Source organism: Columba livia, chromosome 21 (assembly GCF_036013475.1).
Source record: "Columba livia isolate bColLiv1 breed racing homer chromosome 21, bColLiv1.pat.W.v2, whole genome shotgun sequence".
Classification (NCBI taxonomy): Eukaryota; Metazoa; Chordata; class Aves; order Columbiformes; family Columbidae; genus Columba; species Columba livia.
Genome location: NC_088622.1, coordinates 5,109,521 through 5,124,653, shown reverse-complemented (window position 1 = coordinate 5,124,653; position 15,133 = coordinate 5,109,521). Strand labels below are relative to the sequence as shown.

Sequence of the window (15,133 nt, the reverse complement as noted above, 5' to 3'; positions counted from 1 at the left end):
ACTTAGAGCACAATCCCCATGTAACACCGCATGAAACAAAAGGAAATGAAGACACCAACCACACACGCTGCTTCCTGGGAGGTTTTTTTTTATTATTTTTTTTTGTTTTAGTCTTTTTTTTTTTTTTTCCTTTTTTTTATTTTAGTATGGAGGCTCAAGTATCAGATGTAGATTCAATTTAAGCTTTACAAAAAAAACCAAAAATCAAAACAAAAACCCCTTTTTGCATTCCATAAAAATTGACAGAAAAGCGCCTTGGAACCAGGCTATAGAAGAGCAGAACTTTCAGCAGGTCTCCCAATGGACGTTTCCTTGCAAATCTGGTTTAGTCAGTATAGTACAACACCGAGGAACAGCCTCTCGTCCCTCCCTCCCACCAGCCGCCCCCTGTCCCCAGCCCCCAAACATACGTGGAATAGATTTTTGTTAAGGTTTTTTTTTCCAGTTCTTCCTCTTTCACACACCACAGTATTTAATAAATTCTTGTTTTACATTTTTTACACCAATGTATTAATAACAAAAGGCAGGAGTGGGGTGGGGAGGAAAAGACAAACAATGATCCGTGGTTATGCGTATAAATGGGGGAGGGTGGGAAGAGAGGGGCTGAGAAAAATAATACATGGACTTCTACAGAAACAGAGCCTAAGGTCTCAAATAGTAAAATGTGGTGCAAAGTAGGTCTCAGAGACTGAAAAAGTTTGTACAGCTTTATTCATGGGGAGAAGATGGCGTCGCATGGAGAGTATTGAATGCAAATTGTGACGTGACGAAACAGAAAAGGGCAAAGGGGGGGGGATGAGTTTTCTAAGAAAGGAATCTAACGAGTGCATGGCATGTCTTGTTAGCATGAAGAGTATTTTTAACTTTGCTGCTTTCTCTTCAAAGCCTCCACCAGGTCGTTTTTAAGAGCTTCTTGTTTTGATTTGTCTGCAAAAGTCTGCACAGACCTGCGGGGAAGAAGGAAACGCAAGTCAGAGGGGACATGGGAGGGACGGGGCTTCGAACGGGTCTCGGGCCCGCGAGGCAAGAGGAGAGGGAAGCACCTCAACCCAGGAACCCACAGCTCAGCTCGCCTGTTTTAATACAGAAAGCAGAAGGCAAAGTGAACACTCGAGTGAGTAACTCCAAGCAAAATTCACTCCAGCAAGGACGGCACCAACAGACACGCTGCCCCACCAGTTCCGCTCCGCCTCCAGCCGCTGGAGGGAGAGATGCCCAATGTTTGTAGGCAGCGTAGCACCAGCGAAGGGTGTTAGCGCTCTCCCAGTCACCACGACGGGCAGGCAGAGAAAATCCACCTCTACCCAGGAAGGTGAAAAGCGCCGGGCTGGGGGGAGCTCCGGAACCCTTGTTTTATTGCAGACTGTTCACCCAGGGCCGAGCAGCCGCGGCAAAACCCTGCGGTGCGTTCACCGGTGGGAAAAGCGGCCAGAGCTTCTGTTCTCTAATTTAGTTTGCAGTTTGGAGCTTACCTAGAGTAATCAGGGAATCAAAGCAGCCGAAGAACAGAGATACTGCCAGCACGATTATTGCCTGGCTTTCCTTTTGCTAAAAGTTTGGTTGCAGAAGAAAAGCTACAAGTTTGAGGAGTCACCTTGATCGCTGCCCTGCAGGGCAGCTGCGGAGGAACCTCCACCTTCAATGGCACAGGAAGATATTGCCATTTTTAAAAAAGCTCTCATAAATATGATAGAATTTGATAGAATAATAATACTAGACTTTTCAGGAGTTGCTACCACACGAGGAGTGGTTAGGATCCAGTTTGGTAGAATTTCTCCCCATATAAATGATATTTCACACCCTTTTCAGTGCTCAAAGCTACCTTATTTTGCCTGGATGCTGTCTCCTGTAAACCAGGCTGCTCTTTGTGTCAGTTATTTTCCTAGCAGTATTTCCATTCTCTCGTCTCTGGAGACTTCCGCTGCTTTCATAAAAATATATACGTTTTATATGTGCATTTGTCACAGGCTAAAGAAGTGGTTCTTGGCCATTATCAACAAATAGTGCATTTTCCCCTTCGTCAACTTAATGGGTTTTAAGACAACATGTGTAACTCGTTACGAGCTGGAGTGGAAGGTTAAGCTGGCTGAGGTTAGTCGCTGCCGTGCGTCCTGGACACGGAGAGCGGCCGGACAAACCCCTGCGAGGCTGTGCAGAGCACAAGCGGGCGGAGAAACGTTTCGGGAGGGCTTGAGCAGGATGGATTTCAAGCTCCAAATTCAAGATACACCAGGCAAACAGGGGATGTGCGTGGGGGGTGAGCTCACATTTACTCAGAAGTCACGGGAAGTTCCAATAATTATTTTTTTTTTTTTCAAAACTGAGAGATTTTCAAGATTTCATTAATTTCTGCAAGGAGGACGCTAAGATTACACGGAGTTTCTTCAGCGAGCGGTGTACCACAGCTGTAAAAAACTCATGGTGCACAAGGGACAGAGTCCCGGGGCTTGTGGATGGAATCAAGTCCAAGCTGCCACCGCTCTGGGTCCGTGACCACGCGGCTCCTTCCTTGCTCCCAAGCCAGAGTGCAAAGTGGTAAATCCTGCCACATTTCCGAGCGTGATTATTTCAAATGGGAAATCACAGCATTTAGTTGGCCGTATTAAGAAATAACCCTTGGGTGAAACAGGGATCGAACGTCGTTGATCAGTCTGCGGGAGTTAGGGGTTAGTTCTGGTCTGGGTTCTCATGCAGAGGTCTCAGCTGGGTGAGTCCTGGTTTAGTGCAGGTTGTCACACCGCACAGGCAGGGGGTACCTGGATCGGTTTAGTTATCAGGCTGGATGTAGATCTGGCGCTGGGTCAACACTTGAGAAAGTTCCCTCTGCAACTGCTTATACTTTTGGTTGTCGGGAATAGCGTCAATAGATCTACAGAGAGCAGTTTGGAAAGGAGGGGAGTAAACAGGGAAAAGAACAGTCAGAAGAGGTCGGTAACACAGAGCTGGTATTCTGGACACCACCAGGAACACGCTCAGGAGGAATAAACGTAAAGAAATCAGTTAGAAGAAACAGGGGAAAGGCTGGAGAAGCCAGAGGCAGACGTTCTGTGCGTTACCAGTCCTGTGCGGATCATCTCAGCGATGCACAAGTACCGTGACTCAAACGGAGCAACGGGGGACACAGCAAATCGATTCAATTACAAAAGCTTACCAACGTTCACGCGGAAAAAACACTGTACTACGCAATTCCTTTTAACGGTAATAAATGCTTCCTGGCTAAACCCCTGCGCACCGCAAATGAAAATAGAGGCTTGTTATGAAAGCTGGGGTTTGGAAAAAAACCCAGAACAGCTGCTTTTCAGATACTGTCGGCTCCCTCTGCCCACGCTGTTCAGAAGGCAGCACAAACATTTAATTAGCACCATTAGTCTATCTTCGTTGACATTGGGATTTCTATGTAAAATTCCTGAGCAGAAATGAGCAGGGGTTGAAAAGTACAGTACAGTTTCCCCACAGAAAGGCACAGGGGGCTCATTCACTTCATCTGGTCTAGTACACTGTGTTTTGACCAGCGGTGTTGAGAGAATGACAGAATTTCAAACAAAGTCTAAATACCGCAAACCATTAATGTCATGACTTAATTCTAGCACCAACTGACTGTTTTTCAGAACAGTAGAAAGAGAAGTGAGAATTTAAGTACAACTTTCAGCACTGTAAAGAATAAAACTCCTAATTAAAAATAATTCTTAAATACAAGTGTCGCTAATTGGGCTATTTTCTTCCTGCTGAGGGAACAAGGGATTAAAACATTGCTTCGGATTTCCATAGTTACAAGGTAGAAATGTTCTCTGGACTCCACACAACAAATAATGTTTCCAAAGCATGGCAAGCTGAACAATTAGGGACATGAAAAGAGTTTGTGTAGGAAAGGGGAGTTCCAGCAAACGAAAGCAGATCAAGTGCTCGGCCGGGGACAGAACCACGGGCACCGCGGGGGAGCCAAGAATCAGCCGGAGAGCCCCTTACCTCAGCCCATTAACGATGTCCTTTGTTTTTCCAAAATAAATCTCATTCAGTGTACTTCTGATTTTGTTTTCCATGTCCTGGATAAAAAGGAAGAGAGCAGATCGTCAGTCACGTTTGCGGGAATCACTGTTCTGTGCATCTGACGTGTTCGTCTTGCTGTACAACACTCGTCACCGCACGGTTCAACCCGGTGTATTCCCGCTACCTCAGTTCTCACAGGAGGCAGCACCACCTCGTCTCTCTGCTCTTATCAAAGAAATAAAGGCTTTGTTAGCTCTGTTCCTGTCCCCCCAGTTAATTACTCCAGGCTATGAGCCGTCTTTCTGGACCACAAGAGGGCAGTTTCAGTCCAGCTATTCCTTTTCTGCATTCAGCTGCAAGTAAAGAAAACGCATCTCACCCCAATCTTACTCTGTAATTTCCTGGTACTGAACGGACTATAAGCAGCAAGTCAGCCATTTAGCAAAGCCAGCAGGTAAACAGTTTTACAATTATTGGTTAATTCGAATTTTTGAGCTGACTCATAATTTAAAACCGCATGACAAACAGTTTTGAGAAAGATCTTGTAAATGAGCAGCATTTTTTCAGCAGGTCACTTTTACTCCAGCCCAAAACTTTTAAAGGGGATAAAAAAATTAAGTATGTGCTTTCCTTTTATTTCCCAGCTCCTTTCAAAAATGCATTATAGTCTATTTTAGTTGAGAATTCCTTCCTCTCTTGCCAAAGTGGCTGTGGAGATGAAGGAAATCAAGAGCACGTTCATACAGGACAGTGCACTTACCTCTACCAAGCGTCCGATATTGGCTATGTGTGGAGAGGAGTCGCTCACGGTCTCATCTTTCTCCATCTAGAAAGAAAAGATACAGGTGAAAATGCGAGGGTAGATTTCCTTACCAAAAGAAGGGATGAAAGAAGCGGGTCTCAAAATCCCAGAGTAACTATTCTTTCAATGTGCAAACAGACTGAGAAATTCCCCGAACTAGATAACGGCTCACATGTTGATAACAGAAATGTAGTGTAATAAAAACCAGAAGATAAACGCTGCTGTAGATCCTCGGTGTAGACAGGCACTACAACATTGTCACCGGGGCTGCGGGAGATCACGGCAGGGCACGGGGTAGCAGGACAAGACGCACAGCGTGGGGACGGGAAAACAAGGCTGTTGTTGATGTGATGCACACAAGGATGGTGCTGGCGGGTTAACAGCTGGGAACTAACCCTGTAAAAAAAGCTGCTTCTTTTAATCTTTATCGCAAACGCTCCTTCCAGCCACACGTGGGGCACATTCTCCATTTGCGGGATCTCCTGGCACAAGACACTTTAGGCTTTATTTACCTTCCAGCAGAGAGGGAAGGTGCAGAGAACACAAAAACAACAACTACCTGCAAGACTGGTGCTGATTTAAACTGCTGCAATAACAAGGAAAGAGAAATTTGACAGTTTGTAGTTATTTTTTCTTTTTAGACCAAAAAACCCAAACCGATATTTAATTAACTATTAGGGGGAAGTACAAAGTGGCAAGCATGAGGGGAAAGCCGATTGCTGATTGCAATGAAATTCAAAGTTGGGTCAACACAAGCGTGTAATGATCCCACGCTCTTAGTGTAGTGTCTGAACAGCAGAGAGGTACCTGAACCAGGTGAGCTTTTTCATCACTAAGATCAAAAATTGGGAGCTGGTACTGCAGAACGCAATATTTGCTTTATTTTAATCCGACTTTGCGCCACGTAACGTCCACACCAAGGCCGTGGCCGACCATCCATGATCTGCGCTAGGGAAAATATCATCATCTCCAGTTCTTGAGAGGAGAATCCTGGCCAGACAAGCTGTTGAACTATAAACATCAGTCCCAGGGACCTCAACTGATACAAGATGTGCTGAGATGGCACGAAAACAAAACTGGGAGAAAAATGTAGTGGGAAGAACAGTCTTCAAAGGGCTTTACTAATCCCACTGAATTCTCTCATCCATCTGTTCATATCCCTCCCTCAGGGTAGAGTTTAAAAATCTGGGCCAGCTACAGGTTTCTTCTAATAAGCCAAGTCTCTAACAGGCTTAGGGAAGCATGTAATTTAGTTGGAACCCTGAAGGCAAAAGATAACCTAGAAGAGGGGGAGAAAAAGAACAAGACCGTTTAATTTTCCCTTTCGATCGCAGTCAGACTGTTTACATGTAATGGAGACACGCTGCCTGGAGAACGGATCCAGCCGCAGGAGAGGGAGAAGATACATCTGAACTCCGCAACCACACGTATACACGTTATGCTGAGTTGGTGAACTAGCAGCAAATTGGGCAAATCTGGGGCAGCTGGAGAGTTGGCAGCGGGTCATTTATTTCCATGGGCTCCCCACCGAGTCTCCTCCACACCTGGACAGGCCGAGCTCACGGGTAAGAAGCAGAATCTGAAAATATAACTTTGTATTTTTTTTTTTTTTTGGCAAAATGTATATTATTACATCTCCATAAAAACTGCTGCCAGAAGGAAAACATTTTTACACGCTCTAGAAGCCCAGATGTTACGAGAGGCTGTTTTAATGGAGTTCAGAGTCAGTAAGCAGCCATGTTATACAAACAGCGGAGTTGTCGGGATTTTTAACGGTTCCTTCCGGCGGCTGATACCGCACGCACCTAAAGCAAAAAGCCTAGAGCCGCTTAAATAAAGGGGTTAATTTGCTTCGAGGGGAAATTCCATTCTGTAAGTCGATGTTAACAAGCGGCTCATCTTCCCACTGTCACTCCCCATCTGCTGTCGAGGCTCAGCCAAAAACCTGAATGAGCCAAGTCCCATCTAGGGGGCTCAGCGGCTCCTCTCCCGTTCGAGATGCGGCGCTTGGCTCCCTCGCCATCTGCTGCGAGTCTGACTCACAGGGAACTCACTCTTTTGGGTCTATCAAGCTCTCGATGGCTGGCTGGTCACTTCGGATGTTTCCTGCGTGGAATGCGGCAGCTGTTTGAGCTTTCTGTAAACGTTATTTGGAGGATGAGTTAATAGAAGAGAGAAATATAAGTTGGATAAACACTTTGGTTCATCGCGGAAGTGTCTAAAAATACTAGAGATGAGGAAGAAACTCGTCCACCATTTTGCTCTGAAGGACTGACGGCAACATCCGCAGCTGCTCTGGCCACAGAGTGATGGGAAAATCTCTTTAATGAAACACAAACAGAGTAACACGAGCCAAAGGCTCCCGAGCCACAGGCAGCGGGCAGAATGAAGCCTCCAGGTGCAAAATATGGGGAATTATTTGGATATCAGTAAGGCAAAGTTTGGCCTCTCTCTCCAATGCTTATTTCAGACTATAACTAGATAAATGAAGATTGTGAGCTCTACGGAGCTTGCAGCTTTGTAGAATTCAGCCCAGAACTTACTGCATCCTTGTGTGGCCTTTGCGTATATTTACTCCAACCAGCGTAACCAAAAATATCCTGTATCCTTTACCAAACTGTACATTCAAACCCACGAGCAAACCTGGGGATGCTACATCAGCTCTCTATGCCACTTGTCCATACGTACTCAACTCTTTGTCTAAACCACTTAATACATAACTGAACCACTGTAAAATCCATATGTTCATCTGAAGCAGAAATAATTTCCCGGGCGATTACTGTTCAGCACATCTCTGCTGCCCTCTGCATCCCAAAATACTACTTGGGTAGCAATTAAAGAGACAGTTACTCCAGGAACATAAGGATGGTGACAGCAACGACTTGAAGAACCATTTGGAGGACACACATTCCCCAATGCTCCGCTTACTGCTGCAACATCTGGAAGTCGGTGGGATGGGCCTTTACATGAAAGCTCAACTTGATGAAAATATATGACTCTGCTAACTGCAGAGCACAAGCCTCAGAGGGTTTAGCTATTATGAAAAATGGCAGAATGTCTCTGCTGGTGTTTTCTTGAGCAGCATTAGACCGCAGGACGCAGGGACAGCGCGGTTTGCAACAGAGCAGCCTTCATCCAGCTCTGCAAAACGTTCCACCTTTGCCAGGGAGCATTTCAAATACGAAAATCAACACACATCTGTGCTGCTTTAATCTGAAATCCCAGGCTTCACTTCCCCTACAACTTTATATCCTCCCCCTGCCCGCACCTCCAAATGTAAATAAACTATAGGTTTTGAGCCAACTTCTTTCTCGGCAAACTCGCGCTTCCTCACAATGTTCATCCTGGCTTAGGAAACACACACAGGTTCTTTGTGCAAGGCGAGATCTCAGAAAGGCACCTGTTAGTCTTGCTTTTAAGGAGGGGGCTCCAGAAATGTGTCCAACAAAGTGCAGCTTTGACTATTTGCCAGAAAACGGGAAGGCTATGTCTACTTTGCATAAAATGAAACAGGATCACACAGCTGCTCTTACCTTAAATAAAAGCGTGGCCTAATGAAACCTCAACGTTCAGCTAAAGCAATACGGTGCCGTGGCAAACCACACAAGTCATTCCAATGTACACAAAGAGGACGGGACCCCAATGTCGGTCAGAGAGAAAATCATCTGCCAAGCATCTGGCTTGAATCAGGAGGGGGGTGGGAGGTACCTGCACTCACTGGAGAATGGTCATTGAAAAGCTGCTGGCATTTTTCATTTCCCTAAGAGTGCTGCTCCCTTTGTTGTAAACTGAAGGTAACGTGTCCTGTCCTTTGCTCTCAGACTTACAGCACGTCCCTCTGCAGCCCCTTGTCACAACAGACGGCATATAACACACCAATTACAGAATCATTTTGGTTGGAAAAGACCCTCGAGATCATCGAGTCCAACCATAACCCACCCCTGGCACTGCCCCATGTCCTGAGAACCTCTACACAAAGAGGATTTTCAGTTTCCCAAAACAGGCTGAGTCCTCCGTCTACCCTGTGTCTCCCTCTCTCCTCATTCTGTTCACTTACAAATGTAAAATGCATGTAGTTACTTACACATGCTTACTTTCCTCTTATAAAGAGACAACTTAGAGCGTATTAAAAATCGCATTGGGAAAACTACTGAGAAGTAGTAGCTCAATGACTTGGATGAGAAATGTCAATTCTCAGTGTACGACATTAAAGTAGATGTAGGATAGGGACACAACGTCTAAGTAATATCTACCCAGAACAAAACAACACGTGGCCCCAAGCCAGGTGTACAAATACTCAAATACATGGTGTCTTGGAGACAGAGATAAAAATATTCTTAGAAATTCAGTGCAACATTTAGAAATAGCCTAAATGGGAGCCTTGTAGTAACAAGTGTCTGGAGACATCAAAAAAAAGGCAAAGACAAGTTTTTCCAAATAGTTGTAACAAAGGCAGCAAAACCCCCCGTGTTTGTGTCTGATGTGGGGCAATAATATTTCACCGATAGGAAATAACAGCAGAAAATAGCTACTTCTAGACCCAAGCTGTTCCTTCGCACCTGCTCCTGGCCACCAAGTTAATCATTCCAGTCATCACTCGAAAAATACCTGATTTGCAGCTACGAGGTGAAACTGGTTTCAAAGGAATGGCTCTCACCACACTTCCCTTTAAAGCTCTGAAAGGTTCTCTCTGCCACCACTTTATAAGCCAGGATATTACAAAGCTTGTGAACACTTCAAAAACTTCCACTGAAATGTGAGGACATCTGCTATTCACATTTTAGGATCAAAAGGTGGTCGAGTAGCTTATACGTTAAGTTGACCAAAACCATGTACAACTTACTATGGACAAAATGATCTCAAAAGTATCATTTAGACATCAGATTAGTGATATCAACTGTAACATACCACTCCAGAGATAACTGGAACCTATGTTCAGTGCCCAAGTTTGCTGCAGACTGTATGAAAAGCCTATCAAAAAATAAAAATCAAACCTGCTGTCCTTAGGTGATGTGGCCAACTAGATTTACAGCGAAGTAAAAGCCTTGCACTCAGTTTAGTCCAGCTACAGCTCAACAAACAGCGCAGGACAAACAGCTCCTCCCCACATAACACACCTCGAGGCAGCAGCAAGATTTTCGTGGATTCTGCCATAGCCTGTCCCACTGAGCACCTGCAAACAGAATGATCTCCGACCCAGAGCGACATTCTGAACGTCAAGTTTCCATTGTTTGTGCAGAAGCAGTGCATCATTACCCCAGTGGCTTTTTTTTATGGTTACTTACATTGGAAGCAGGCCCCTGCTGTAATGCATCACATCTGAATTAAACGATCTGCTGTTAAAATGATGACAGAAGCATGAATCTCCTCACTAAAGCTTCGAGAGTGGAAGTCAAACTAAACAAGCTCAGGCCAAGGTGTACTGAGGACACCCATTCTCCACAGACTCTTGTTTTCCTTGGCTCGGCTCTCGCGCACCATAAGGCCACGGCCAGAGTCAAGCCCTTGGCCTCCACTTCACAGCGATGATTTAAAGTATTAGGAAGGCCTGTGATTAAATATTTGTCCGGGTCACCATAACTCGTGTGTAATTACCGCAAACATTTTAAAGGGGTACGCAATGCTCGAAGCTGTCGCCAGATGCCTTTTCCCTCCCTCTGATTTTCCATCAGCTTCTTCTGTAAATCAACAATGTGGAAAGAAAAGTCACCTAGATCTGGGGCAAGCTCCTGTGAGTGCGATATTAACACAACTTCAGTTTGTCTCTGCAATCACAGATTGTCCTTTCCTTCACCTGGCTCAAACCTGGGCAAAAACACGAACTGTTTAAGAGTCTGCACTGTCCTTTCTATCGAAAGCAACGCTCTGCCCTGGGAAGTCTCATAAAGGAGTTTCAGCTGCTGCCAATCTCTCCAGTCACTCATGACCGTATAATATGCCTCCTGTCCACCAGAGTTTATTACTGATTTCCACAGTCCAGATCTTAAGCAGTTGCAGTTCAGCAGCAGCACGAAGCAGGGAGACAACAGCCTTTGGCAGGCGGCTGGGACGGAAGCACCTTCGCCCAGCAAAGCCAAGTCCAGCAGATCCTGACTAAGAACAGTCATCTGGCCAGCACCTTCCCTGCAAAACAACCTCTCTCGCAAGAGAGTCTCCAAATAATTAACACCGGCACAAAAATCCTGAACGTATAAGCTCATCTCGTATTTTTATCATCCTATTAGAATCTTCCAGTAAGAAAGCGGGCGAATCTTACAGGTAAAAATATCTCTCTGGGTAGCACATATGGAAGTATCAAAATGTAGAAAAGCCAAAAGAAAAACTAAGACTCGAAAGCAAGTCTAAACTCCTACTGAATGTTTTCTATTTTTAATGGAAAGCTCAGCTGCCATCGAGCAAAGTTCAAGGGGCTGCCTGGTAATTACACACTTACGCATTCACTATTTCACGGGGCTGCACGCGCAGCGGGAGAAGAGATGTTTATACAACACCTCACAAAATCAGCTTTTTGTTCCTGACGGGGGCTACTGGGTATATATATCTGTATATATATATATAAATAAGGAGAGGCATGCCTTGGGTCTGCAGCGTACGCGCGTGCCGATGTACAGACGTACCTGTCTGGTGAGGCTCCCTCCAAGGTTCATGGTACCAGAGCCAGTTTTATTAGTCTGCAGCCACAGCATCACTGTGGAGGTCAGCTTGTAATGAGCGGTGCGACCACTGGATTTCTCCTAGAAGTGGGAGGACAACAAAAAAGGAGACAAAAGGTTAAAATCCCTCCAAAACCTAAATGGTTGCTGGCTCTGAGGAGCCCACAAGCAACAGGATACATACATGTAACCTCACTCACACAGCACAGTCTGGTTTTTAAAAGCAATTTTAAGTGTGCACATTCCCCTAATTTTCCAAAGCAAATCTACTTAGAGCAATTTAACCTCCTATTACCGTGTTTTTATTACCTAATTAGTGATATTTATCTGTAGAGCTTTATGTTTTTAAAAGAAAAAAAAATCTCAGGATCACAGGCACAGAAAGTAACATACTTTCAATTCTTCTGGGATTCCTTTTGATTCCAGCCCTGACTTATCTCTGTCCAAATTGCTTCAGGGAATTTTCAAAAATTAACAGGGGAAAGAAGTTTACAGCCCCTAACACAATATTGCATTGTTCGGTGGAACACCTGTGCTCGTTAATTGTCTGGAATTAACTGGGTTTTGTTTTCACTCGGGAATATCGGCTACCCCAGAGGCTGTACCTGAACCTCCACCACGTGGATGGAATCCCAGCATCCCTTAATCTTCTTTGATCCGTCTCCAGCTTTCTTAATGAGGATCACCCCGGCAAAACCATGATCCAGGTCCCAGAGGTAGACGGAGGAGACTCCACCTTCAAAATACCTGCAGGATGCAATCCAAGAGCCACGTTAAAGTGAGCAGGATCCAAGCCAGAGTCACTTATCAATAATAATCATCTTTTAATAAGCAGAAACTCTACAGAGTTTTTTTCTTTTCAGATGGCACACTCTCACTATACACCTAGAACCACGCCGGTTTAAATCATTTTATAACACAGAGACTTTAATTACAAAAATCCTGTACATTTCTCTAAAGGAGAATAAAAGTCTAGTGAGAAACAGAGCTAGCTACAGATTTCTACAGTACCTGAGCAAACAATTCCTCTGATTCCAATTAACTATAACAGCTGGTAAAACTACAAGCTACAAAGTATGCTGAGAGTAAGGCTTTATTTTACAGTTTGGTGGGTGTTTTTTTTCCTTTTCTCTTGCTATTGGGAAAGTCTGGAAGTCCTTTACAATAAAGTCTGCTAATTAAGACAAAAGGGAGCGAGTAAGTAGCTTTATGCTGCTGTCTCAAAAGTGTGTGTGAAGCTGATTTACTGATTTATCACAAATCGAGTTGAATTGAGTCTCAGGTTCTTAGAAATGAAGGGATGCTTTTGAGCTTTACATCTTGTTCCAACCTCAGATACGGTATACAGCAGAAAGTAAGCTGGACTACCCAAATCTCAGGTTTCTGGTAGCAAAAAGTACAGTCTTAGAAAACTAACAAAGCAATGACATTTGCAGAACCCAACTCCTCCTTCCTAACGCTAGTGCTGAGCTCATTCTATGCCGGATGAAAAACACACTTTAAAATAATGGTAAAGAACCCAACGCGGTAGGAAAGAACATGCACGAGCACCAAGTTTGGCTTCTAGAAAAGCCAAACCATAACCCACAGTATTTTTCCATTCTCAAGTTACCAAACAGCCACAAGGAGCATCACGCAAAAGGGACTAAAACTGTCACGGCACAGCGAGATCTCAGCCGTGAACTCGTGCTGCACAGAATCACCATCTCCTGGGGAAGACACAACTTTGGCTGAGTCAGAAGATCAATGACAAGGCATTTCAGCATTATCTGCTCTCTCCTAAACACATACTGCCCTTCCGCAGATATGTACATAAAGCAGATAAAACACCCAGCAGGTGGAGGAGAGCAAAAGCTGTCTCCAGTGTGAGTTGGGGAATGACCTGTTAGAGAGCAGCGTAGGGGAAAGGGACCTGGGGGTCCTGGGGACAGCAGGGTGACCATGAGCCAGCACTGGGCCCTTGTGGCCAGGAAGCCAATGGTACCTGGGGTGGGTTAGAAGGGGGTGGTCAGTAGGTCAGAGAGGTTCTCCTGCCCCTCTGCTCTGCCCTGGGGAGACCACACCTGGAATATTGTGTCCAGTTGTGGCCCCTCAGTTCCAGCAGGACAGGGAACTGCTGGAGAGAGTCCAGCGCAGCCACCAAGATGCTGGAGGGAGTGGAGCATCTCCCGTGTGAGGAAAGGCTGAGGGAGCTGGGGCTCTGGAGCTGGACAAGAGGAGACTGAGGGGGGACTCATTCCTGGGGATCAAGATGGAAAGGGGGAGTGTCAGGAGGATGGAGCCAGGCTCTTCTCGGTGACAACCAGTGATAGGACAAGGGGCAATGGGTTCAAACTGGAACACAGGAGGTTCCACTTAAATTTGAGAAGAAACTTGTTTGGGGTGAGGGTGGCAGAGCCTGGCCCAGGCTGCCCAGGGGGTTGTGGAGTCTCCTTCTGTGCAGACATTCCAACCCGCCTGGACACCTTCCTGTGTAACCTCATCTGGGTGTTCCTGCTCCATGGGGGGATTGCACTGGATGAGCTTTCCAGGGCCCTTCAACCCCTGACATTCTGTGTGACACTCTTGTGTCCCTTTCCCCTACACTGCTCAATTTTAATTGGTGCCTACTGCTACTCATCACCAAGCTTAATTTGGGCACAAAGTAACCAACATGCACATCACTGCCCTATGACATTTGTCAAGTCACTGATAATATACCGTTAAAAAAAGGAAAGCCCTTTGCTCCACAGGCACGCTAAAGCCAGACTTCCAGCAGGCAATTCAGACCTAACAAACCAGAAATGCCTTTTTTACACCCTCCGGGGAATTCACAAACGGATTTTGGTTAATGCAGTTAATGGGAATTTCAGTCCCGCAGCAAAGCTCAGTTCCAATCCGGGTGACCCTTTCCTTGGAGAAAAGGACAGTGCAAATCAAAAGCCAGAGCGCATGAGCTGCTGTCCACTTCCAGAGACCCTGAATTAAAAAAAACATCATATACAGAATATGTGAATTCCCTCAAAATGAACTGGCAGCCACTGAGAATATTACAGTGCGTACAGACAGTTTCCCCATTACCCACTTTATGAGCTTGCTATGAGCATGAAACGTTAATTAAGAGAGGGACCAAAACAAGGTTTTTGGAAATTTATTCTTACCTACTGTACTTTGATCCTAATGACATGAAACAGGAAAAAAAATAATTTTTATGTGGTTCACCTTTATGAGATTTTACATAAAGGCTTTTGTGGGTATTTTAAGAATGTGCTAAAATGTTGTCTGAAACCACATAAAACCATCTGAAGAACCTCCCGCCAGAACTAACAGCGCACACATGGAAACGCTTTAACTTGCCTTTGTATATTTAATGAATCAAATATAGTATTAATATTGTTTTAAATACCAACATGCTATTTCAATAAAGTCGCTTTGCCATAGCCAGATCCAGTATCTTGAGACTCAAACAACAAGGCCAGCGATTGAAGCGTTATGAATCCAAGGCACGCCGGGATACGGATTAGCCAAAGCCTCCTCTGTGCTTCAGGAATACAGAATCACTTCAAAAATTCACTGCTCCTTCACGGGGAGAAAATCTATATCATTGATCACCACATTAGATTTCACCTTTCCTCACACAGCAAATCAAATGCACTCAGGTGGGGTTTCTGAAGACTAAAGCCAAGAAAGTCGTGTTTGGAGAAGGGAACAT

At 45.0% G+C, this 15,133-nt stretch overlaps 1 protein-coding gene across 4 annotated transcripts in view; it reads right to left on the bottom strand.

Moving 5' to 3' along the window:
* Positions 1–71: 71 nt before the first annotated feature.
* CAPZB (capping actin protein of muscle Z-line subunit beta) overlaps positions 72–15,133 on the bottom strand; it is a 63,904-nt gene continuing 48,842 nt past the window's right edge. For 2 of the 4 annotated variants that reach the window (XM_065038083.1, XM_065038080.1), the window contains exons 5-10: positions 12,048–12,189; positions 11,407–11,523; positions 4,748–4,813; positions 3,967–4,043; positions 2,757–2,869; positions 72–947 (exon numbers count right to left, since the gene is read on the bottom strand). In XM_065038083.1, the coding sequence (XP_064894155.1) occupies positions 2,767–2,869; positions 3,967–4,043; positions 4,748–4,813; positions 11,407–11,523; positions 12,048–12,189 (505 nt within the window). In that variant the 3' untranslated portion in view covers positions 72–947; positions 2,757–2,766. The remainder of the gene's footprint in view (positions 948–2,756; positions 2,870–3,966; positions 4,044–4,747; positions 4,814–11,406; positions 11,524–12,047; positions 12,190–15,133) is intronic. The other 2 variants (XM_065038084.1, XM_065038082.1) reach the window with 1 other exon arrangement.